The sequence below is a fragment of the Tamandua tetradactyla genome, chromosome 20 (genome assembly GCF_023851605.1).
Source record: "Tamandua tetradactyla isolate mTamTet1 chromosome 20, mTamTet1.pri, whole genome shotgun sequence".
Taxonomy (NCBI): Eukaryota; Metazoa; Chordata; class Mammalia; order Pilosa; family Myrmecophagidae; genus Tamandua; species Tamandua tetradactyla.
This window is the reverse complement of record NC_135346.1, coordinates 21,210,246-21,235,247: the sequence shown is the minus strand read 5'-3', so window position 1 is coordinate 21,235,247 and position 25,002 is coordinate 21,210,246. Positions and strand designations below refer to the sequence as shown.

Below are 25,002 nucleotides of genomic sequence, written 5' to 3'. Positions count from 1 at the left end.
AAAACGTTCCTTCCTTCTATCAGCTGCCAGAAACTGCTCAGCTTTCTTGGACTCAAGGAGTCAACCACGCCGGTTTTTCATTCTTTTAGCCTGCAGCGCCACCAAGCGTTCTGCTTTACAACTTCACATATTTTTCCAATTCAAAGTATATTGTAATAGCCAAAACACATTTCGCATCTTTTAGGTCATATAGTGTTATATATGCCTCCCCCATCCCCATCTATTATACAGTCATGTTCAAGTAGCAAACAATAATTGGGGGAACAAAAGTAATGTATACAGTCATCTTCAAAGTTCAGCACTCAAAATACTGATGAAAACAAATCCATTTGTTCATTTAACTGGTATTTGTTTATGCAGACATCCTTCTATTTTCAGGGCATAAAACAGTAAGTAAAACACAAAAATTCCTGCTCTCCTGGAGCTTACATTCTTGGGCAAAACAATAATTTGTTCTATTATGTTAGAAGAAATTGTGAAATTTTTATCCATTTTTTACTTTCAACAATATTTTGTAACTCCTGAAAGACAATGAAAATGTGATTTCTGTAGGACTCTGGGATGCATGATCTTTGAGAATTTTTTTCCTTACATAGGTTCACTGTGTGCAGTACTCAGTAAACATGAGAGGAAACGACTATTTATTTTATTAGAAATCAGTATAAGCTTAGAAGTCAGGCAGGGTGTTATCTACAAACATGAAGAGAGAAATAAAGTCAATGAAGTAAGAAAAAAAAAGTATTGCCTGGAGGAAGGGTTCTGACCAGTCTGCTTTGAACAGGGGTCTATCCTGGGCTATGTTTTCTGGGACTATGGATGGGGTAACTTTGAAATATCACTGTTTCAACTAAAGCTATGTTGTTGGAGTGAGAAAAATGGAAGATGCAGTTCTGCCAAAGAAAAATGCTATTCCAAGGAGGGGAAAGCAGATGTCTGGGAATTCAAAACTGTAAGTGTTTCCCTACAGTTATTAAACCGATTGGTAATCATTCATGACAATTCACTTATTGGGACAAAATGCAGCCAAACACAATTTAATTTGGCCCAGTTCCATTGTAGTTAAGTATAAAAATTAAATATTCACTCAAATGTCACCTTAGTATAAATTGTTTGGCTCTGATAGGAAGTTGAAAGGAAGAATTTTTCATAAAATGTCAACTCTGATATAAATAAGACCAAATATGAGCTACAATGTGAAAACAAATGGTTTTATAGTTTAATAAAGACAAACGATGCTTATACAGGGGAAATCTGACATTATCTAGTAATCTGTTACTAATACTATACCTAGGTCTTTGCAAGAATCACCTATAGAAGCTTGAGAGGTGGGAGGAGTTTGAAAAAAGTAACTTGGCTTTTCCAAAACTGTATCCTTGAATGTCCAACTTGTTAGTTGATGGCAAGCAGAAAAAAATGTGCTTTCAAGCATTTTATGTTCTGTAATAGTGTTTAGGGCAAGTGAAAGGGTGTTTTCTATTTAGAGGGAAGCAAAAAAGTGATTTAACTAAGTAGTGATATTTAATAATTTCACTCATTTGGAGGAACCTACAAGGAATATTAGCATTCCTTTATTCTTTAAAATTTTTTTATTTTACTTTGGAATGTAAATAGTACAACCATGGTATACTGAAATGCATATAAATATGAGTGATTATCTTAGTGTTTAGTTGTTTATATCTTTATTTCCTTACATTGTAGGAGTTGGCCCAAAATGAGTAGTGCATTGGAAGATTAAATATCAAACATATAAATTTTAAAACTTCTCCTACACAGTGATAATGACAACTGGTACAAATGTTTTGATGTACAATCTTACTCAAGGACTCTGCAATATAATAGTTGTAAAAAGAGTAGATTATTTACAAAAAAATTCAAAAATTTTGCTTTTTATTCAGATTGTCAGATGTAATTGAGAGAGAATAATCAAACTACTAAGCAAAATATGGGGAAATACTTTGTATCCTAATACCTGATATTTTAAAAATCTAAACTAACAAAAATTTGTAAAATCAACAAGAAATAGATCATCATTAACATGTATCAATAACTTTAAGTTAAAAGAAACCTCCGAACTTAATAGAGAAAGTTTAGTGGAATAATCCAATACTTAACTGAATCAGAAGCTATTCGGAAAGGTGGTGTTTTCCTCTATTTCACTCAGAATGCTCTGGGGAGGGAAGTTGGGGATAATCGGCTTGAGGAACTTGAACTCGCTGGTCCCAGAGTCGCCCATGAGACACACCTCGTACTGGTAGCTCTGCGACAGGGTCCCGGTGCCGCTCACGTCCACCAAGTGCCCGGGAAAGTGGCCCTCGGGCCCCGACGCCGCCCTGGGCCTCGCGCACAGCCGCAGCGCCACGAACAGCAGCACCGAGAGCAGGAAGAGCGACGAGACCGCGGCCAGCGCCACCACCAAGGACACGGTGAGCGAGTCGGCCTGGGCGCGGGCCGGGGCCGCCTCCGGGAGCGGCAGGTAGGGCTGGGAGAAGCCGTCCACCAGCAGCACGTGCAGCGTGGCGGTGGCCGAGCGCGGCGGCTCGCCGTTGTCCCTGACCAGCACGACGAGCCTGTGCCTGGGCGCGTCGCGCTCGCTCAGCAGCCTGGCGGTGCGCACCTCGCCGTTGTGCGCCCACACGCCGAACAGCCCGGGCTCCGTGGCCTTGAGCAGCTGGTAGGACAGCCAGGCGTTCTGGCCCGAGTCGCCGTCCACCGCCACCACCTTGGTCACCAGGTAGCCCGCCTCGGCCGCCCTGGGCACCAGCTCGGTGCAGGGCGCCGAGCCGTTGTGGCGCGGGTAGAGCACCGACGGCGCGTTGTCGTTGTCGTCCAGCACCAGCACGCGCACCAGCGCCTCGCTGCTCAGCGCCGGGGAGCCCGCGTCGGCCGCGCGCACGCGGAACTCGAAGGCCTGCAGGGCCTCGTGGTCCAGGGCCCTGAGCGCGAACAGCTGGCCGTGGTCGGCGCTGACGGAGACGAGGGAGGCCAGGGGCAGCCGCGCGTCCTGGGGCGGCAGCAGCGAGTAGGTGACTTGGGCGTTGGGGCCAGAGTCCCTGTCGGTGGCGCTGACGCTGCCGATGTGCAGGGCGGGGCTGTTGTTCTCGCGGACGTACAGGGTGTAGGAGGTCTGGGTGAAGGTGGGCGCGTTGTCGTTGACGTCGGAGACGCGCACGGTTATGCTGTGCTCGGTGTTCAGCCTGGGGGTCCCCAGGTCGGTGACAGTGATGGTGACGTTGTACTCGGCTCTGCTCTCTCGGTCCAGAGGGCGCTCTGTTACCAGGGTGTAGAAATTCTGGATGGAAGGTCTTAGAAGGAAGGGTAGATTGTCATCTATAGAACAAATAACCTGTTGGTTATGTCCGGAATCTGCATCTGAAACACTGAAAACTGCTACGATGATCTCTGGCAAGTTTTCAGGGATGGGGCTGGTGAATGAGGACAAGGTAAGTTCAGGGGCGTTGTCATTCACGTCCAGTATCTCAACAACTAAAGAGCATTTTCCTGATAATCCCCCGCCATCTGTGGCCTCAATATCCACGTGATAAGACTGAAATTCCTCAAAATCCAATGTCTTTCTCAGTCGAATTTCTCCTGTGATTGGATTTATTTCGAAGGGTTGGTTCTCATCATCGACCTGAAATAAGGCATAGGATACCTCCCCAAAGGACCCTGCATCTAAATCTCTTGCTGAGACGGTGACAACCAGGGAGCCGAGGGGGTCGTTCTCCGGGACTTGTGCCTTGTAGAGCTCCTGAGCAAACTCGGGAGCGTTGTCGTTAATATCCAAGACCAGGATCTGAATCTCTGCGGCCCCGGAGCGAGGCGGAGACCCGCCATCCCTGGCCGTGAGAGTTAGCGTGAGCTGGGGCTGCTCCTCGCGGTCCAGCGCTCGGTCCAGCACCAGCTCCGGGAACTTCCTGCCGTCGCTGCGGTTTCGAGTGAGAACATGGAAGTGAGGGTTGGAACTGATTGCGTAGCTGTGAAGGCTGTTGCTGCCTGCGTCTAAATCCTGCGCCATTTTCAAAGGAAATGCCTTTCCTGGCGGAGTAATTTCTGATATTTTCAGGAGCATTTCTCTGGCGGGGAACTCCGGGGCGTGGTCATTTATATCTCGGACCCGCAACTCAGCCTGAACAAACTGCAAGGGATTTTCCAGTAACACTTGGAAAGGCAGCACACACGGCTCAGTGGAGCCGCACAGCTCTTCCCGATCCAGTTTCTCATTTAGCAGCAAATCATGGGTCCGTGGGTCAAGCTGCAAATGCTGTCTGTTCCCCTTGAAGACGACGCGGGCGCCGCGCGCGGCCAGCTCTCCCGCACTGAGTCCCAGGTCCTTTGTCAAATTGGCCACAAACGTGCCGCTTCCTGTCTCCTCCAGCACTGAGTACCGAATCGATTCTGAACCCGTCTCCCACAAAAGCATTAATATAATAAAACTCGTCACTTGCCTTATCTTGTGCTGTATTTTTGTTTGCGCCATCCCTATTGTCATGTCTGCTTCCAGCGGAAAAAAATCCTTTTCAGCTCCCAATTAACACATCCACCGTCGACCCTCCTGGAACCAAAATGTCTTTGCTATAAAATTTTGCATTCGCTCTTATAACTCGTGTGGTTCCAACTGCCTTCCTTGAGCACTTGTATCGTAGCTCTAGCTGTAAATGTATTCTGTTTTTCTCCCCCTTCGGCTTCTTGGTGAAATGGAGTCCGCCGAATCTGAGGCGCTTTTATTCACTCTCTTAGCCTGTGCCGCCACCCCGCGTTCAAATGAACAACTTCATGCAGTGCTTTCAGGTCAATACCATTTCCGAAATCTGTGCATTACAAAGACTTCTATGTCGAGGCAATGTTTTTCAAACTATCATGCGTAAACCCCGTGCATAAAGAATTATCTGGGCCGCTTGTTGTTTTGTAACAACAATTGGTGGGATCTTTTTCAGATCTTGAATCAAATTGTCTAGCGAAGCTAACAGGAATCTGCATTTCAATCTTTCCCCTAAAGGGATTATCATACATACTAACACTTAAGAATCACTCCTTAGGGTAATGTAAACTTTCTATAATCAACTCTGCTTCCTCAATAGTACAATTTATTTCTGATGAACAGTGTAATTTGTGAGTCCAAGAAATACACCATTTAATTGGCCCAACAAGCACATCAGCAAGCTATATAAAACTTGGAAGATTTTGTTAACAATACTGATGGTAAAATAAGCAGTCATTTCTCTAATTTATAGAACTTATAAAATGGCATGAACAACAAAACAGACTTATTTTGTTATATGGTTTTGCCTGCACACTAAAGAGAACTAGGTTATTAGAAGAAAAATTAAGGCCAAAAAACACTTATGTTAGAAGTATATAAGTAAGTTAAATAATTCAACAAAGAAACCAGGAGCAGTCAAGCATTTATTTGTCATAATCATTTTAGAATTCCACTCAGTTTTGTATAAGTGGAGTTGATCACTATTTTTAAGGGGCTTTTATCTGGTATTTTTGTCAAATTCCCCCCCCTATTAATCAATCAATCAAAGTACAAATATGTCACCCTGTTGTAAGAATAAGATGCAATGCAGAAAACAAACATTTAAGAATGATCTATACCATCCTCCCACAAAAAGGACAATACTAATTTCTATAAATATATGCCAAATAAGATGGAATGAGAAGATATTTTTAAGGTGAATTACATTTGAGTGGATTCTATAGAATTCAATGATGAGATACCATGCATAAATTCATTCCTATCTCACCAGTTTCTGCTCATATAAATTGGAAAATGTATCTCTAACTATTCTAAAAACGTATGAAATAAAGCTGGGTCACAGTGCACATAAAAGAACACAGAATACACCAAAAATAATTTGATTCAGATTGATTTCATATTTATTGAGAGATCGTATCAATTGAGCTCAAACAAAATTCATTTCAGGCAAGAGCTGCAATGATAGAAAATTTTAAAATGAAGCTGTTTTTCAAGATACCTTACATCCAGGCAAAATAACGAAGTAAAATAAAATCTCGACTCTGACCAGATGAGATCATTTTGTAGTTAAAAATCACTTCTCTCAGAAGAGCAAGGAGACCAGTGTGACCAGCCTCTGGGGTTCGACTGATAAATGTTACAGAGAATAGACTGTTTCTTGATGGTATGAGTAGCCTGCTTCTCTGACACCAAAGCCAAAATGCACCATTGAAGTAAAACCAGTAATAATAAACATCTTGGATGGGATTAATTTCTTCTCTGAAACAAGCCTCTTTCCAGCTCGTTCCTAAATGTCTCCTTTTTTTCAGTCGCATTTGGAGCTCTGTTTCCAGATTAATGGCATACCTGGCATCTGCAAAGTCCTTTTGTCACTCCTTTTACCTGTTGCTCCATCAGACATCCTTAAATACAGCCTGGTGGATTGTTTTTGTGTGTGTGTGTGTAGTGTTTTGTTGTTTTTTGTTTGTTTGGGTTTTTTGTTTCTTTGTTTTCTCTGTTTTAAAGCAAAGTTTAACAGCAGCAAGTTTATATCAAACTTAATTTAAATCATTGAAATGATTTTTCTTAATGTGTTTGCAGTTCCTGAGAACATTGGTAGCTTTGATAATGAAAATAATATCCCAATGTACCCCAAAAAAGGTATCAGTTGCATATGTCAAGAAACTGCCTTTTTTGGAAAGTAGATTACATTAGTCTTTCAAAAGAATGCATCTCTTTGCTTTCTTTTGCTTTGATTTTAGTTCCTAGAGTAGAGTTGAACTGGCTTTGCTTGCATAAACATGTTCTCACAGTAAATCATTTAAAAATTTATTTGAAAACATTTTATTATGGAAAATTTCCAATATATCCATAAACATAATAGTATAACAAATCACATATGTATCATCTAGTTCACAACATTCTGCCATTCTTATTTTATCTATATCTTTTGTACAGTTCTTTTCTTAAGGTAATATTTAAATAAATTGAAATGCACCATTTAAAAATGTTATTATATTGAAACACGTAAAATATATTTCCCATTTAACCACTTTCAATTATACAATTCAGTGGTGTTAATTATATTTACATAATAATATCATCACCACCATGCATCACCAACACTTTTCCATCACCCCAAAGAGAAACTCTGTACCCTTTAACTTTAACTCTCCACTCCCCATCACCTCTCACCATTCCTGTCCCTCGTACCCTGTTATGTATTTTCTGGCTCTATGGATTTGCATATTATACTTATTTCCTATTAGTGAGATCATACAAATATTTATTCTTTGTATCTGGCTTATTTCACTCAACATGATGTCCTTCCGGGTTCATCCACGTTGTATATTGTATCAGAACTTCATTGCTTTTTATGGCAGAATCATATTTCTTTGTATCTATGTACCACATTTTGTTTATTCATTCATCCATTGATGGACACTTGGGTTGCTTCCACATTTTTGAAAATGTGAATAATGCTGCTATATACATTGGTGTGTGGATATCTGCTCAAGTCCCTACTTTTAAGTTTTGGGGATATATACCTAGATGGAATTGCCAGACCAAGTGGTGATTCTACACTTAAGTTTCTGAGGAAATCTTTTTTCCATGGTGGCAGCACCATTTTATATACTCACCTAGAATACAAGAGGGTTCCTATTTCTCCACAGCCTCACCAACATTTCTTATTTTCCATTTTTAAAATAGTAGTCACTGTAGTGGGTTTGAGATGCTATCTCATTGTGGGTTTGATTATCATTTCCCTAATGACTAATGATGTTGAGCATCTTTTTATGTTCTTATTGGCCATTTGTGTATCTTCTTTGGGGAAATGTCTATCCATGTCCTTTACCCATTTTTTAATTTGAGTTTTTCATCTTTTTGTTGTAGAGTGATGAGTTCTTTGTATATTCTGAATATTAAACCCTTATCAGATATGTGGTTTCCAAACAATTGCTCCCATTCTTTAGATTGTCTTTTTCACTTTCTTGTTAATGTCCTTTGATGAGCAAAAGCTTTAAATTTTGATGAGGTCCAATTTATCTATTTTTTTCTTTTGTTGCTCATGCTTTTGATGTAAATCCATTGTCTAATACAGATCCTGAAGATATTCTTCTATGCTTTCTTCTAGGAATTTTCTGCTTTTAGTTCATCTTTGGTCCATTTTGAGTTAATTTTTGTATATTGCATGAAGCAGGGGTCCACTTTTATTCCTTTGTATATGGATATCTAATTTTCTCAGAACCATTTGTTGAGAGACTATTCTTTCTCCATTGAATGGACTTGGCATCACTGTCAAAATCAGTTGGCCATATATGTGAGGATTTACTTCTGAAATCTCAATTCTATCTCTTTGGTATATATACCTGTCCTGTGAAAATGCAACAATCTTAACTGTACCATTTTAACAATAGATATGTTTGTATAACCCATCTCTTTCAAGACACACAGCATTTCCGTCACTTACTGGGAATCATCATAATCATATTTCCCACCTTAATTTTAATAACTGGGTAACAAAATTTTGGTCTCCTCTGGATAAAATATGGAAATGCAGATAAAAAAATCCCATGCTCTCTACGCTCATATATTCTAAAGTGGATATTTATAAGATTAATTCAGGTGGATGATTACAAGTGAGTTGAAATAATACTTTAACTGATGAAACACTGTAAAGTAAATTAAATGTAATTTTATTAAGTTTATAATTATTGGACAGTTAACCAGGTTGAGTCCCATTTTATACTATAGTGATTTGTTTTCCTTAAATTCCATTATCACTTTAAAAATTCCTCAAGTCTACTAAAGATTGAAGATAAAGCCAATGCTAACCTTTAAAGATGAATCAAACTTCCTACACTCTTCTTTAAGTTAGTTACATGCAAAGAAAATGTAATAATTTGAGGACAAGATGTAGGAGACATATAAGTAACCACTTAAAGAAGCCTATTAATTAATGTGAGATATACTGCGGAGAAGTTTGAAAATATAAAGATTTGGTGCTAAACCACATTTAAAACCTCAAAGGTCAGGTAAGAAATTTTTTGTAAGGCTTGCTAGAAGTTTGTCAATTTTACTGATCTTTACAAAGAACCAGTTCTTTGTTTCATTGATTTTTCTCTATTGTTTTTCTCTTTTGAATTTCATTGATTTCTAGTATTATCTTTATTACTTCTTTCCTTCTGCTTGCTTTGAGTTTATTTTGCTCATATTTTTCTAGGTTGTTGACATGGAAGCGTGGATGATTGATTTGAGAATTTTAATCTTTTCTAATGTATGCATTTAGTGCTATAAATTTGCCTCTCATCACTACCTTAGTGTAGTCCACATATTTACATATGTTGTATTTTTATTTTCAATTCAGTTCAATGCATTTTTAGGTGACTTTTTCTCTAACTGATGGATAACTCAGGAGTGTGCTGTTTAGTTTCCAACTGTTTGGAGATTTTCCTGTTATCTGTTATTAATTTTTCATTCCAGTCCATTGTGATCAGAGAACACATTTTGTATGATTTCATATTTTAAATTAGTTGAGGTTTGTTTTATGGTGCAGGATATGGTTTATCTTGTATATGTTCCATGAGCATTTGAAAATAATGTGTATTCTGCTGTTATTAGGTGGGATGTTCTATAAATATATATTAGATTCTGTTAGTTGATGGTGTTGAGTTCTTCTATTTCTTTGCTCATTTTCTGTTGAGATGTTCTATCCATTGAGAAAGCATGTTGAAGTCCATTTGTGGATTTGTCTATCCTTTTGGTTCTATCAGTATTGCTTCACATATTTTTAAACTATGTTGTTGGGTGCATGCACATTTAAGATTGCTATATCTTCCTGGAGGGTTGACCCTATTATCATTATTTAATGTCCTCCCTGTCTTTGGTAATTTTCTTTGTTCCAAGGTCAACTTTATCCGATATTAATATAGCCACTTCTGCTGTTTTCTTAATGTTTTCATGATATATTTTTTTCTTAATGTTCTCATGATATTTTTTCCAGTCTTTCAACCCATGTCATTATATTTGAAGAGATTTTCTTGCAGTCAGGATAGTTGGGTCATGTTTTTAAATTACATTCTGCCAATCTTTTTCTTTTAATAGGTTATTTAGGTCATTCACATTTAGTGTAATTATTGATATGTTAGAGAGTAAATCTCCAATTTTATTTTTTGTTTTCCATTTTTTCTCTCTGTTTCTTGTTCCTCTATTTTCTTTTTCCTGCCTTCCTGTGGGTAATTAGAAATTTTTTTAGAATTCCATTTTTTATATATCTATACTCTTTTTGAATAGATCCCTTTGTATAGATTTTTAGTGCTTGCTCTACATATTAGATGGTATAAAGAAAACTAATAATAGCTTAGTGTGCCATCATTTTATCAGTTGAAGTGAAGTGCAGAAAATTTATCCCTCTTTATAAGTGCCTTAAATATTCTCTTCGTTTAGAACCATATCAGAGAATGTTAAAATTATTGCTTCAACCCTCAAAATTAATTAAGAAAACTCAAGAGGAGAAGGAAAGTCTTTGTATTTACCCATGTTTTTGCTTACCATGTTCTTTCCTTATGTTCCAGAATTTGTTCTTTTATCATTTCCTTTCTTTTTAGAGCACTTCCTTTAGACATACCTTTAGGATAAGTCTAAAAGCTGCTTCACTTTCCTTCATCTGAGAATGTCTTGTTTCCCCCTTCAATTTTTCACTTTTATAGGATTCTGGGTTGATAGTTCTTTTCCTTCAGCACTTGAAAAATGTTGTGCTATTTCCTCTTGGTCTCAAAAGTTTCTGATGAGAAATCCACTGTCATTCAAATTGTTGCTCCTCTATAGGTAAAATGTCATTTTTTTCTGGCTGCTTTCAAGATTTTTTAAATTTGTCTTTAGTTTTGAGAAATCTGACTATGATGTGTCATGATATGGATTCCTTTGGGTTTATCATGTTTGGGGTTTTCTCAGCTTTTGAATCTTTAGGTTTATATCTTTTGCTAAACTTGGGAAGTTTTCAACTATTATTTCTTTTAATACTTTTCCAGCTCTACCCTCTTTCTCCTTTTCTTCTGGGACTTCAATGATGCAAATGTCATGCCTTTTGTTATAGTACCACAGGTCCTTGAAGCACTATTCATGTTTACCATTCATTTTCCCTCTGTTGTTCAGATTGGGCAATTTCAAATCTATCTTCCAGTTCACTAATTCTTTTTTTATCCTATGCATGCTACTGTTGAGCCCATTCATTGTTTTCTACATCAGTTATATTTTTCATTTCTAAAATTTCCATTGATATTTCTTTGCATCTTCTAGCTCTTTGCTGAGACTTTCTATCTGTAACTCCATTTTTTCTTTTCTTTCAAGTGTTCTTAAACACAAATTCTTTCAATAATTTCTCATTGAGGATTTTTGTGAAGACTATTTCAAAATCCTTGTCAGATAATTCTAACATTTCTGTAATCTCAGTGTTGGCATCTCTTAATTGTCTATTTTATGTGCTTTGAAATCTTTCTGGCTCTTGGTATGATGAGGGATTTCTTTATTGAAACCTGGACATTTTAGCCAAATATGTTATGAGAATCTGGGTCATATTTTCGTTTCTGTTTTAGTTGGAAGGGGAAGGCGGACCATTGCCTTGTTACTTCCAGATGGTGATAGAAGTCCAGTTTCCCTACTTAGCCTCTGTTGAATACACAAGGAGGGATTGCCTCATTACTGCCAATTAGGGGTGGAAGTCCAGAATCCCTACTCAGTTTTCTCTGATACCACCCTGGGATCAGGGAGAGTTGTGGCAGCTCATTACAACCTGACAAGTGTGGGAGTCTAAGCTCCCCACTCAGCCTTTGCTGGTGAGGATGTGACCACAGGTTTTTGTGTGGTGTTTGGTGCAGTGGGGTGGTTATTTTGTAAATGTTTTATATCTTTCTAGGCTCCCTCTTTCTGCTCCTTTGGCTAGCAACAGCAGGCTTTTGTTGGGGCTGTTTTTGGTCTGTGCCATTGTATTTTCAGGTTGCCAGCTTCCCTGACACCCACTTTGGGATATGTGAGGCAAAACAAAGAAAAAGCTCATATAACTCACCGCTGTATTGTTATTTGGCTTCCAAGATTCCTAGCTGGTCTACCTTCTTTACTCCACTTTCAGAGTGTGTATGCTTTATATATTATGCCTAAGGTTTTCAGTCTTACTTAGCAGGAGAAATAGGGAAAAATATTTATGTTCCATATTCTGAATAATGGAAGTCCCAAATAAAAGACTTATTATTTTGGATTAAATAAAAGTGTTTACATTTCATTGAAGGTAAATTTTTAAATACACATGTAATGAAAAATAAAGGATTACCTGTAGTAGATTAATTTGACCCTATTAGTGAGTGGTTTAGCCTCCCAACTGCTAAAACAAATACCATACAATGGTTTGGTTTAAACAATGGGAATGTATTCACTTACTGTTTTGAGGCTAGAAGTACAAAATCCAGGTGTCAGTAAGATAATGTTTTCTATGTAAAGACTGTGGCATTCAGGGGCTGGCCACTGGAGATCTTTGGTTCTTGTCATCAATCACATGGTAATGCACATGGTGGCATCTTTACCTTTCTCCTCCAGTTTCCATTAACTTTCAGTTTCTAGTTGCTCCCTGGGGACTCTCTTTTTGTGTTCTATTTCTTTTACTTTTTAAGGACATCAGGCATATTGGATTAAGACTCATTCTCATTCATTTTGAGCATTGTTTTGATTTTCTGAAGCTGCCAGAATGCAATATACCACAAATGGAAAGGCTTTTTTGAGAGGGATTTTAAGTTACTCATTTACAGTCCTAAGGCTATGAAGATGTCTGAATTAAGGCATCCAGAGAAAGATACCTCAACTCTGAAGAAAGACTGGTGGTGTACAGGGTTTCTCTTTCTATGGGAAGGCAATGGCAACATCTACTGTCCTTTTCTCCCAGCTTCTGGCTTCAAACAGCCCTCTCAGCTCTTGTTTCCAGTGGATTTCTTTCTAAGTGTCTGTGCTTTCTCACTTACCTTCTCTGGGACAGACTCTGGGTTTCATCTGTTAGCTTAGCATCACCAAATGTCTGTGTCTTTGTTTCACCTCTCTGGTCTCTGTGCCAGATCTGAGCTTTCTCTCTCTCCAACAACTCTTTTAAGAACTCCAGTAAACTAATTAAGACCCACCTTGAATGGGCAGGGGCCACATCTCCATGGGAATAGTCTAACCAAAAGTTCTCGCCCAACACAAGTCTGCCCCCATAAGATTGGATTAGAAGAACGTGACTATTCTGGGGTACATAACAGTTGCAAAACAGCAAATTCCACCCTCTGGGCCCCAAAGAGACATATTCTTTTCATATACAAAATCTATTCATTCCATCACAATATCACAAAAGCCTTAAATCATTTTAGTAACAATGCAAATGCAATGCAAAGTCAAAAACCGAATAAAGTCACATCAAAATCAGTTACAGAGGTGCATGGTGGTTCAGTAGTAGAATGCCTGCCTTTCATGTGGGAGATCTGGGTTTGATTCCCCAATCATGCACCGCCCCCCCCAACTAAAAAAAAATCAGTTACAGGTGTGGTTTTTCGTAAAGCAAAATTCTCTGGCTGTGGACCTGTGAAACCTAGAACAAGTTATCTGTTGCAAAGAACAGTTATAGGATGAATATTCTAATTTCCATAGGAAGAAACTGGAAGGAAAATAGGGGTCAAAGGACCCAAACAGTTCCAAAAACCTGCAGGGCAAACTCCATTAAATTTCAAAATCTGAGATTCATTTATCCTCAGGGCTTGAAAAAGCATGAGTGCCATCCTTTCCCAGGGCTTATGCAGTGATCCTGCTCTCTCCCAACACTGAGGTGAGCATTCCAACATAACCAAACATTGGGGAGACCACGTTCTTCTCAGCCCTATGCTCTTAAAGAATCAGGAAAGCACCCAGACTCTGGCATCTCTGGGGTACACTATTAACCTCTTTAGAACAGTGGGGTAGTGGCCAGGCTCTCCCCCATACCTGGGGAGTGTGCTAACCCTCTCTAAGGCTTCAGGGGACAACACTCTTTTAGAGTAATGCAGCAGAAGGCCTGCCTTCTGCTTCCCAACTCACCGTTTCCTCATACATGGATGGATGTATTCTCCTGGCCTGAGATTTCCTGGTTCTAGACCTTAGCTGCCATGGTTCTGCCTTTGAAGTCATTTTTCCTTCAATCCATCCCTTTTCTGTCTCTTTTAGTCCATATGGGCAGTGATTCCATTTATACAGATCCCACAACAGGCAATACAAAGGATCACAACCATTAGACAATAGGACTTTCCACAGATGCTTTCTGGCTAACTCCATCTCCAATCCTAGTTTGTCTTGTAATGGTTGACTGGTACTAAGTTTGGTTAAATCCTCACATGGGGCACTATTCTCTGGGGTCTCCATTTCTGGAAGTCCAGAATTTTCCAGACCATCAATTTCTGGTTTCTTTGTCCCCAGGAGTTCAGTTCTCAGCTTATCTCTTTTCTTTCACGTTTTACTTTAAGCTGCAAGGAGGAACTAGGCTGCATTTTCCCACATTTAGTTTGGAAATTTCTTCAGCTAGGTATCAAGTTTGTCACTCTGAAATTCTGTCTTCCATCTAAAGCCAGTACTCAATTTTGCCAAATTCTCTGCCATTTTCAAACAAAGAATCACTTTTCTTCCAGTTTACAACTAAATGTTCATCATTTCTGTCTAAAGCCTTATTGGAAATGTCTTCAGAGTCCATATTTCTACAAACAGTCTCTTCAAAGTATTCCAAGTCTTTCCATTTATCCTCCTTACAATTCTTCCAATATCTTCCCCTTATCCATTGAAAGAGCTGTTCCAACATGTTTGGTATTTGCAAATTCAGCAGCACCCCACTCCTAGTACAAAAATCTGCATCAGTTTGCTACGGTGGCCACAATGCAAAGATAGTAGAAATGAATAGGCTTTTCTGAAGTTACAAATTTATAGTCCTAAGGTCATGAATAGTCTGACTTAAGGCATCTAGAGAAAGATACCTCTGAAGAAAGTCTGATGGCATCCGGGGTTTCTGTCACATGGAAGTCTCATAGTGACGTCTGTTGTCCTTCTCTCCCAGTTTCTGGTTTCAAATGGCTCTCAGCTCCTGTTTCCAGTGGCTTTCTCTCTAAGCATCTGTGGTTCCTCACTTAGCTTCTCCAGGGCAGACTCTCAGTTTCATCTCTTAACTTAGTATCTCCAAAAATCTGTGTCTTTGTTTCATCTCTCTGGTCTCTGTGTCAGCTCTGAGTTCTCTCTCCCCCTGAACTCTTTAAGGACTCCGGTAAACTAATTAAGACCTACCTTGAATGGGGGTGGGTACATCTTTATGAAAATCATTTAATCAAAACTGTCCCACCTACAATGCCAAGTTCTTGATCTTGAGGCTTGCTCTTGTGAAGCTTATGTATGTAGTGGAGAATCTTTGTCTACCTATACGTATGCCTAAGAGTCATCTCTTTTGTTGCTCAGATGTGGCTTCCCTCTCCCTAACCACAAGTCTGCAAGTGAAACCATTGCCCTCCCCTCTATGTGGAACATGACAACCAGGGGTGAAAGTCTCCCTGGTGCCATGGAGATGACTCCCGGGGATGAACCTGGCCCTGGCACTATGGGATCAACAATGCCATCCAGACCAAAAAGGGGAAAAGAAGTATCAGTGGCTGAGAGAATTCATATAGAGTCAAGAGGCTACTCTGGAAATCATTCTTATGCAAGCTTCAGTTATACATTGCTAGCTCTCATAACTTGCCAAAACCCAACCAAAACCATTCCTTCCAACCCTAGAGAATACCTAGGGCATTATATAAGATTCTACAAAGGTTCAATGCACTAGGGTAATTTGTCAGAAACCTACAACCTCCAGATAGGTTCTTGAACCAGTTATGTCCTGAAATGCAGAGGGGCCAGCCTCTCCAGAACATCAACTAGTTCCATCCCCTACCCCATATTATCAACAACCCCTTACAACATGAAAAAGTTGGAATGGACATAGCCCAAATACCCCTAAAGAGTGGAAGAAAGATCAAAGGTATTGGTGGAGTTATACCGAGAAAGTAGGGTTTAACAAATGAGTATGATTGCTGAATCATTGTATTGATATTTCTTTTAGTCTCCAGTACCTTAGAGCTACTAGAAGTAAAAACATAAAATTGTGGAATTGTAACCCAAACCAAACTCTGAAATCTGTTCTACAACTAATTGTTGTGATGTACTTTGAAATTTATTGTATATATGTTACTTATCACAAAAAAGAAAAAAAAACAGAGGAGGAGTATAACTGAGAAGACAGAATTTAACAAATGAATATGACTGCTGCATCATTGTATTGATATTTCTTTTGATCTCCAGTGTCTTAGAACAGCTAGAAGAAAAAACAAAGTCATTGAACTGTAATCCATTACAAACTTTAAAATCTGTTCTATAACTACTTGTTAAAATATACTTGGAAATTTATTGCTTTTTTGTATATATGTTGCATTTCACAATTAAAAAAAACATTAAAAGGGTCCCTCCCACAATTGGGTGGGTCACATCTCCATGGAAACAACAAAATCAAAAGCTCCCACCCAACAATAGATCTGCTCCCACAAGATTAGATTAGAAGAATATGGCTTTTCTGCGGGTCCATAACAGTTTTAAGCAAGCACAGGCATAAATTAACTAATAATTCAATAGTCGTATTTACAAATGAGTTCACATCCATAGGGCAGGGATTGGGTCCTTAACATGTCTTTTGTGGGGGACATGATTCAATCCTCAGCAGTGAGTTAGGTTAATTATTCAAGATTCTTTTGGTTGTATGTTGTAGAAACTCAAGATATTGGCATTGTTCTAATTCTTATTCTTAAGTGGGCAATGAACACATGGATGACCTCTTATTTATTTATTTTAAATTGTATATAAAGATGTATATCATACTTTTTCAATGTTTAATAGATTTCAAAATAGAAAAAAACAAGAACAAAGAAAAAAGCAATGTTTTTGGAATCAGACTGCCAGAATTTAAATTCTGATTCCACTACTTACTAACTGGGTGGCCTCGGGCAATTTACTTTACCTCTCTGTGCCCTAATTTGTTCATCCCTAAAATGGAAATACCAATTGTATCATTATCTTGATGATTAAATGAGATTAAATGTGATATTACTTTGATGATGAAATGAGATATAAACAAGAATAATTTAACGTATTGCAATGGGTTAGTTTTTTCTGTCAAGACCTCCCCTTTAAAACCTTAATGATCATTTCTACAGAAACTGAAGGAATTTTCTCGAGAACACTAAGGCATTTAGTGGGGATGTTGGGATCCCAGCATAAAATCTTATCATTCTGCCATTTGAAGGGACACATCCTGAAAAGTGCTTCCTGCTTATTTATTACAATGTACCCTAAAGGGCAATCTGACATTTGATAAGCCTAGCCCTGCCCTGCCTCACCCTGTCAGAATTTCTAATCAGATGGAAACCACCCTATAATACTAGGGCAGAGAAAACTTATAAAAACAATAGATGCTTCACACCAGCTACTCACTTCTTCTTTCTAACATACGAAAAGATAACAGACACATGAAAACGCCAAACAATTAACAACAACAACAAAAAGCACAGAAAAATGGAATCTGCAAGAAAGAGATAATTCAGGAAATAAAGTGAACCTTGAAACTCCCATCTAATACCCTCAGAAACATTTGAAAATTTATTTCATCCATAAAAAATATGCAGTGCTATGGGAAAAGGCACAATCAGATAATAAGAATGCTCTTAGGGATTAAACTATGCCACCAAAATGAAAAAATCAGTAGAAATACTTTAAGACGTAAGAGACTCCAGAATGTAGAGGAAAAGGCAAAGATGTACTACAAAAGAGAATTATAAGAAATATAGAAAAACAATTGAGAATGTCTGATGTCTGACAAGCAGAAGTCTCAGAAAGGACTAATGAGACAAAGTTAGGAATATGATTATTAAGGAAATAATTATATTAAGATGAAATAATACCAGAGATGAAGAGGCGTGAATTGTTAAAATATCCAAGTACACTGAGCCCAGTGAATGAAAAAGAACACAGCATCACTATGAAATTTAAGTCACCTAAAATAAGGAGAAAATTCTAAATCTGAGAGGGAAGCTCCAGAGGTGAGATAGAGATGGAGTACAGAGAAACAGAACAGGGAGAATAGAAAAGATCAAGAATAAAACTGACAGTATACAAGAACTGTAGAACACTGCCTGCAAATATCCACTACAAGTGAACATGTACTTACTAAACAATCAGCAATTCCGCCTCTTGGTGTGTATGGAGCAGAAATCACATGCTTGCCAAAGGGCATGTACGAGAATGTTCCTAGCTGCACTATCCGTGATAGCCAAAACCGGTACCAACCCAAATGTTCATCTGCAGTGAGACAGATAATAGATTGTGGTACATGAAACAATAGAACACTATACAACAACGAGAATGAAAGAACTCAAGTCAAAAAGCAGTATCATGGAAAAATATCACAAACATAAGGTTGCATGAAAGTCAGACACAAAACAGTTATTAGCTGGTATTCCAGACATATAAATTCAAAACAGGCAAAACTGAACTATGGCATTAGATGCCCGTACAATTGTTCTACTTGGGTTGGGTGTGACTGTTAGGGATAATTTCTGTGGCATCAGGGCTGCTAGTAATACACTTCGTCATCAGGCTGCTTGGGTGTGTTAGATGCCCAGTATGTTCACTTTGCGAAAAGTACTCAGGTAAACATCGAGGATTTTGTGCACTTCTTTGTATATATATTATAGTCAATTTTAAATAGCTTGTTTAGAAATGTGTGCTAAAGGGATTAGGCCTGAAAAAGAAGAGTAATAGGAGATAGTTGCTTTTCATCCTAATGATTTCTTACTGATTTATCATACACATGTATTCCTTAGAAAACAACTAAAAGAAAATGGTGCAGACACTTATTTTTACTGTTTAGGATAAAATATATTTAGAGTGTTGGCAAAACAGAATGGGTAACTACAGAGAAAATATAATTATTTTATTTTATGAAGATACATCATCACTACAACTCACAAAAAAAAAAGAATTTCAGGAAAATGATATGATGTATGTGGATTTGGAATGGGTGCTAGGTAAATAAATGCAATGGGTGGAAATGAGTTTTCTAAAAGTGGACAAGACAAAGTTCAACGCACAAATCCATTACAAAAAGGAAATCAATGTTGTACCTGAATAGGAGATTTTCCCCCATTACTTCTCAAACTCTCTATATATATATTAGGGATAAATGACAGAACAAATTGCATTATGATCAGATCCTTAATCAAATTCTAAGCTATTCTGGAAGGAGGCATTTTCCTCGATTTCTCTGCCAGTGCTCTGGGGTGGGAGGTTGGGGATAATCGGCTTCAGAAATTTGAACTCACTTGTCCCAGAACCTCCTCTCAGACATATCTCATATTGGTAACTCTGCGACAGGGTCCCGGTGCCGCTCACGTCCACCAAGTGCCCGGGGAAGTGGCCCTCGGGCCCCGACGCCGCCCTGGGCCTCGCGCACAGCCGCAGCGCCACGAACAGCAGCACCGAGAGCAGGAAGAGCGACGAGACCGCGGCCAGCGCCACCACCAAGGACACGGTGAGCGAGTCGGCCTGGGCGCGGGCCGGGGCCGCCTCCGGGAGCGGCAGGTAGGGCTGGGAGAAGCCGTCCACCAGCAGCACGTGCAGCGTGGCGGTGGCCGAGCGCGGCGGCTCGCCGTTGTCCCTGACCAGCACGACGAGCCTGTGCCTGGGCGCGTCGCGCTCGCTCAGCAGCCTGGCGGTGCGCACCTCGCCGTTGTGCGCCCACACGCCGAACAGCCCGGGCTCCGTGGCCTTGAGCAGCTGGTAGGACAGCCAGGCGTTCTGGCCCGAGTCGCCGTCCACCGCCACCACCTTGGTCACCAGGTAGCCCGCCTCGGCCGCCCTGGGCACCAGCTCGGTGCAGGGCGCCGAGCCGTTGTGGCGCGGGTAGAGCACCGACGGCGCGTTGTCGTTGTCGTCCAGCACCAGCACGCGCACCAGCGCCTCGCTGCTCAGCGCCGGGGAGCCCGCGTCGGCCGCGCGCACGCGGAACTCGAAGGCCTGCAGGGCCTCGTGGTCCAGGGCCCTGAGCGCGAACAGCTGCCCGTGGTCGGCGCTGACGGAGACGAGGGAGGCCAGGGGCAGCCGCGCGTCCTGGGGCGGCAGCAGCGAGTAGGTGACTTGGGCGTTGGGGCCCGAGTCCCTGTCGGTGGCGCTGACGCTGCCGATGTGCAGGGCGGGGCTGTTGTTCTCGCGGACGTACAGGGTGTAGGAGGTCTGGGTGAAGGTGGGCGCGTTGTCGTTGACGTCGGAGACGCGCACGGTTATGCTGTGCTGGGTTTTCAGCCTGGGGGTCCCCAGGTCGGTGACGGTGATGGTGACGTTGTATTCGTCCCTGCTCTCTCGGTCCAGTGGCCCCTGTGTCACTAGGGTGTAGAAATTCTTGAATGTGGCTTTCAGGAGGAAGGGAAGATCATCTTGGATGGAGCAAACCATCCTGCCGTTGTCCCCGAAGTCTGAATCTGAAACACTGAAAACAGCAACTACTGTCTCTGGGGAGTTTTCTGGGGTAGGGCTGGTGAGAGTGGTCATGGTCAGTTCGGGGGCGTTGTCGTTCACATCCACCACCTCGACAGCTACAGTGCATTTTCCTGAAAGGCCCCCGCCGTCTGTGGCTACAATTTCCACGTTATAATATCGAGCTGTCTCAAAATCCAATGTCCTTTTTAGACGCATTTCTCCTGTAATTTCATCTATTGCAAATGGTTGCATGACATCGTCGCCTTGGAATAGCGCGTAGGCTACGCTACCATATGTTCCTGCATCTAAATCTCGGGCAGAGACAGCGACAACTAAGGAGTTGAGGGGAATGTTCTCGAGGACCTGCACTTCATAGAGCGACTGTAAAAACTCAGGGGCGTTATCATTCATGTCCAAGACGACAATGCGGACCATGGCGGTTCCGGACCTGGGCGGAGCCCCACCATCCAGCGCCGTGAGGGTTAAACTGAGCTCGGGCTGCTCCTCGCGATCCAGCGCTGTGTCCAGCACCAGCTCTGGGTATTTTCTGCCATCTCCTCGATTGTGAATGACAACATGAAAGTGGGAGTTGGGGCTGATTGTGTAGCTCTGAACAGTGTTGCTGCCTATGTCAAAGTCCTGAGCTATTTTCAAAGGAAACACACTCCCTGGCTGGGCGCTCTCTGCGATTTTTAGAAGCATTTCACTCTCTAGGAACTCTGGGGAATGGTCATTTATATCTGTGAGCTGCAGATCACCTTGAAAAAACTGCACCGGCTTTTCCAGTAACAGTTGGAAATGCAGGGTACAGGGTTCTGTTGCCCCGCACAGCACCTCCCGGTCTAGTTTTTCATACACAAGCAAATCCCCGGTCTTTACATCCAACTGCACGAGCTGTTTGTTTCCTTTGTAATGGATTCGCGCGCGCCGAGTGGCCAGATCCCCCACCCTGAGTCCCAGGTCTTTTGCCAGATTGGCCACAAAGGAGCCGCTTTCCGTTTCTTCTGGCATGGAATACCTAATTGATTCAGAGCCAGCCTCCCACAAAAGCAACAATAGAGCAAGAAAGACAACTTGCCTTTTCCGTGACGTTTTCGTTAGCGCTGTCTCCATTGTTCAGCCCTGGTCCAGAATGCCGTTTCTTCAACTCCGTATTCAATCAGCCCGGAAGGTTTGGTTAAATAGCCTCGAATTCGAGCTTTTTGACTCTGAGTTGCACAGGAATGATGCCCTCTCTGACGATCTCTGTTCCTAGATCTTACCTAAAACGCTTCCTTCTCTTAGTGAACATTCAGAGCTCTGATTCCCAGCTCAATGGCGTCCAAGGTATCCGCAGAGTCTAGTATCCGCACTCTTAACCTGCAGCGCCACCAGGCGTCCGTATTTACCATTTCACATGGTATTTACTATTTCATTCCAAATTCTAATCCTGGTATGTATCAAAACCCTTTAAGTCATAGAATCCTCCTGTATCTCCAATTCTTAGTTATTGGATGCTCTAAATGAACATTTGCAGTGTATTTTCGGTGAAAGAATACTTTTGAGAACAAACTAAAATAATACATTAGTATTCCCCATAAAAGTACCTTTTGAGTACATGAAGAAACTTTATTTTGTGGGTTTATTTGATTATATAAAAATAAGCGATAAAGGTGTTTACAAAACTTTAAAATGTATAAAAATTATTTTTATTTTGAAGTATAATATATGCATCCAGCAAAGCATACAAATTATAACTACAATTCAATGAACTTTCACAAAGTGAACACACTCGTATGTGCAGAATCCAAAGAAAAAAAATTTACCAAACCCAAGAAGCCGCCTCCTGCCATATTCTGTTCATTATCTTTCCCCATCCGTGCTCTCCCCAAAGGTAAGTACTATCTTGACTTCTATAATCAAAATGTTTTTTTGCTTTTTTTTTCTAACTTTTATAAATGGAATTATGGAGTACTTACTCTTTTGTCTGGCTTCTTTCATTCAGCAATATATTTATAAAATTCCTCTGATGCATGTTGATCTAATTTGTTTTATTATCACTGCATAATGTTATTCTGTTATATGAACATACTACAATTTGTTTATCCATTCTCCAGTTGATAGACAATGGGGTTTTTCCAGTTGGGGCTATTATACACAGTGTTGTTATTATGGACATGCTTACACATGTCTTTTGGTGACCATATGTATGCACTTATGTTGAACATGTTCCTAGGAGTGGGATTGCTATGGTGTGCAGATATATTTAGCTTTAGTAGATATTGCCAAACAGTTTTCAAAAGTGGTTGTACCAATACCAGCAAAGCATTAAAGTTCCAGGTGCTCCACATCCTTGACAACATTTGGTATTTTTTTCATTCTAGCCACTCTGGTGGTTATGTGATGGTACATATTGGTAACTTTAATTAGTATTTCCCTGGGGATTAATGAAATTGAGCACATTTTCACATGTTTATTGGCCATTAGGATAAATTCTTGCGAAATGCTTGTCTTTTGTACACTTTTCTATTTGAGGCATTTGCCTTTTTGCTTATTGACTTGTAGGAATTCTTTATATGTTGTAGATAGTCACCCTTTTCCAGATGTATGTATTGCAAATATCTTACACCACTCTATGGCTTGCACTCTAACTCTTTTATGGTGTCTTTTGGGGAGCAAAACATCATTTTAATTTAGTATAATTTGTCAATATTTTTCATCTATTGTCAGCGAGTTTCGCATCCTGTTTAAATTTTTTCATACCGTGAAGTCATGAAGATATTTCTGTATGATGTATTTTGAAAGATTCACTACTTTAGTTTTCACATTTAGAGCTATAATCTACCTGAAATTAAGTTTTTCATATGAGTGAGGTTAAGGTCAAAAAATTTTTTTCTAATAAATATCCAAATGACCTAGCACCATTGTTCTAGTTTGCCAGCTGCCGGAATGCAACACACCAGAGACGGATTGGCTTTTAATAAAAGGGGATTTATTTTGTTAGTTCTTCAGAGGAAAGGCAGCTAACTTTCCACTGAGGTTCTTTCTTACGTGGAAGGCACAGGACAGTCTCTGCTGGTCTTCTCTCCAGGCCCCTGGGTTCCAACAGTTTTCCCCGGGGTGACTTTTTTCTGCATCTCCAAAGGCCTGGGCTGAGCTGCTAGTGCCGAGATGAGGAATACCGAGCTGCTTAGGCTGTGCTACCTTGAGCTCTCTCATTTAAGCACCAGCCAATTAAGTCAAATGTCACTCATTGCAGCAGACACGCCTCCTAGCCGACTGCAGATGTAATTAGCAACAGATGAGGTTCAGGTACCATTGGCTTATGTCCGCAGCAATAAAACTAGCTATGCTCACCTGGCCAAGCTGACAACTGAATCTAACTAACACAACCATCTATTGAAAAGGATGCAGTCCCCATTGTTTCTGCTGTGTCATCTTTTCCAAACATCAGGTGACTCTATATTTGTAGGTCTATTCAAGACTCTTATTATTCCATTTTTCTCCTTGTCTATCCTGCAATACCATACTATCTTAATTACTATTGCTTTATAATAGATTTTGTAATGTTATAGGTAATTCTTCCAGCTTTATTACTTTTCTTCATGATTTTAGTTATTAATGTTCCTTTGCATTTCCATATAAACTTAAGATTCAGCCTGCCAATTTTCACACACAAAAAATCTGCTGAAACTTTGTTTAGATTTTATTGCATCTGTAGATCAAGTTGGGAAGAACTGATTTATTCCAACATTGAGTCTTGAAATGACTGAACATTGTATATCCCTCTATTTATTTAGATCTTTACATTTTCTCACTAATGTTTTACAACTTTCAGTGTACAGGTCTTAACATATGTTCTATTAGATTTGTTCTGAGGTATTTGCTATTTTTGATGATGTAAATAATACTTTAAATTTTTCATTGTCTGTTATGGCTATAAATACCGTATATATTTAAATGTTGATCTTGTATCTAGTGGCATTGCTAACTTCACTTATTTTTTCTAACTGTAGATTCTTTCTGACTTTCTATGTATACAATCATACCAATTTTTAAAAAGATATTTTTATTTCTTCTTTTCCAATTACCATGTCTTTTATTTATTTCTTGTCTTATTCCACTGGCTACGACTTACAACTAAATACCGAATCAAAGTATTTACAGTAGCCATCCTTGTCTCATTCTTGATCTCTAGGGGAAAACTTTCAATAATTTACCATTAATGATGATGTTTACTGTAGGTTTTCTAAAAACATTATGAAAGTTCCCTTCTATTTTTAGTTTGCTTACAATTTTTCCATGAATGTGTGTTGAGTTTTACCAAATGACTTTTTCTGCATCCATTGAAATAATAGTTTTTTTCTTTTATTTGTTTATGTGGTAACTTGCATTGATTAATTTTCAAATATTAAACCACATTTCAGCATTCCTGAAACAAACCCTAATGTCTCATGATGTATTATTTCCTTTTTATATAT

The 25,002-nt window shown here is 39.8% G+C and overlaps 2 protein-coding genes across 2 annotated transcripts; both read right to left on the bottom strand.

Moving 5' to 3' along the window:
- Positions 1-2,115: 2,115 nt before the first annotated feature.
- On the bottom strand, positions 2,116-9,338 carry LOC143663872 (protocadherin beta-6-like). Its single transcript, XM_077137221.1, has one exon. It carries the CDS (start codon positions 4,487-4,489, stop codon positions 2,117-2,119), a length of 2,373 nt encoding a protein of 790 aa, XP_076993336.1. The 5' UTR covers positions 4,490-9,338; the 3' UTR covers position 2,116.
- A 9,642-nt stretch (positions 9,339-18,980) lies between these two features.
- On the bottom strand, positions 18,981-24,975 carry LOC143663870 (protocadherin beta-5-like). Its single transcript, XM_077137220.1, has one exon. It carries the CDS (start codon positions 21,653-21,655, stop codon positions 19,283-19,285), a length of 2,373 nt encoding a protein of 790 aa, XP_076993335.1. The 5' UTR covers positions 21,656-24,975; the 3' UTR covers positions 18,981-19,282.
- Between the last annotated feature and the right edge of the window lie 27 nt (positions 24,976-25,002).

Excerpts from the sequence above, each read along its gene's own strand:
- LOC143663872 (XM_077137221.1), bottom strand. The coding sequence starts at position 4,489 with ATGACAATAGGGATGGCGCAAACAAAAATACAGCACAAGATAAGGCAA.
- LOC143663870 (XM_077137220.1), bottom strand. The coding sequence starts at position 21,655 with ATGGAGACAGCGCTAACGAAAACGTCACGGAAAAGGCAAGTTGTCTTT.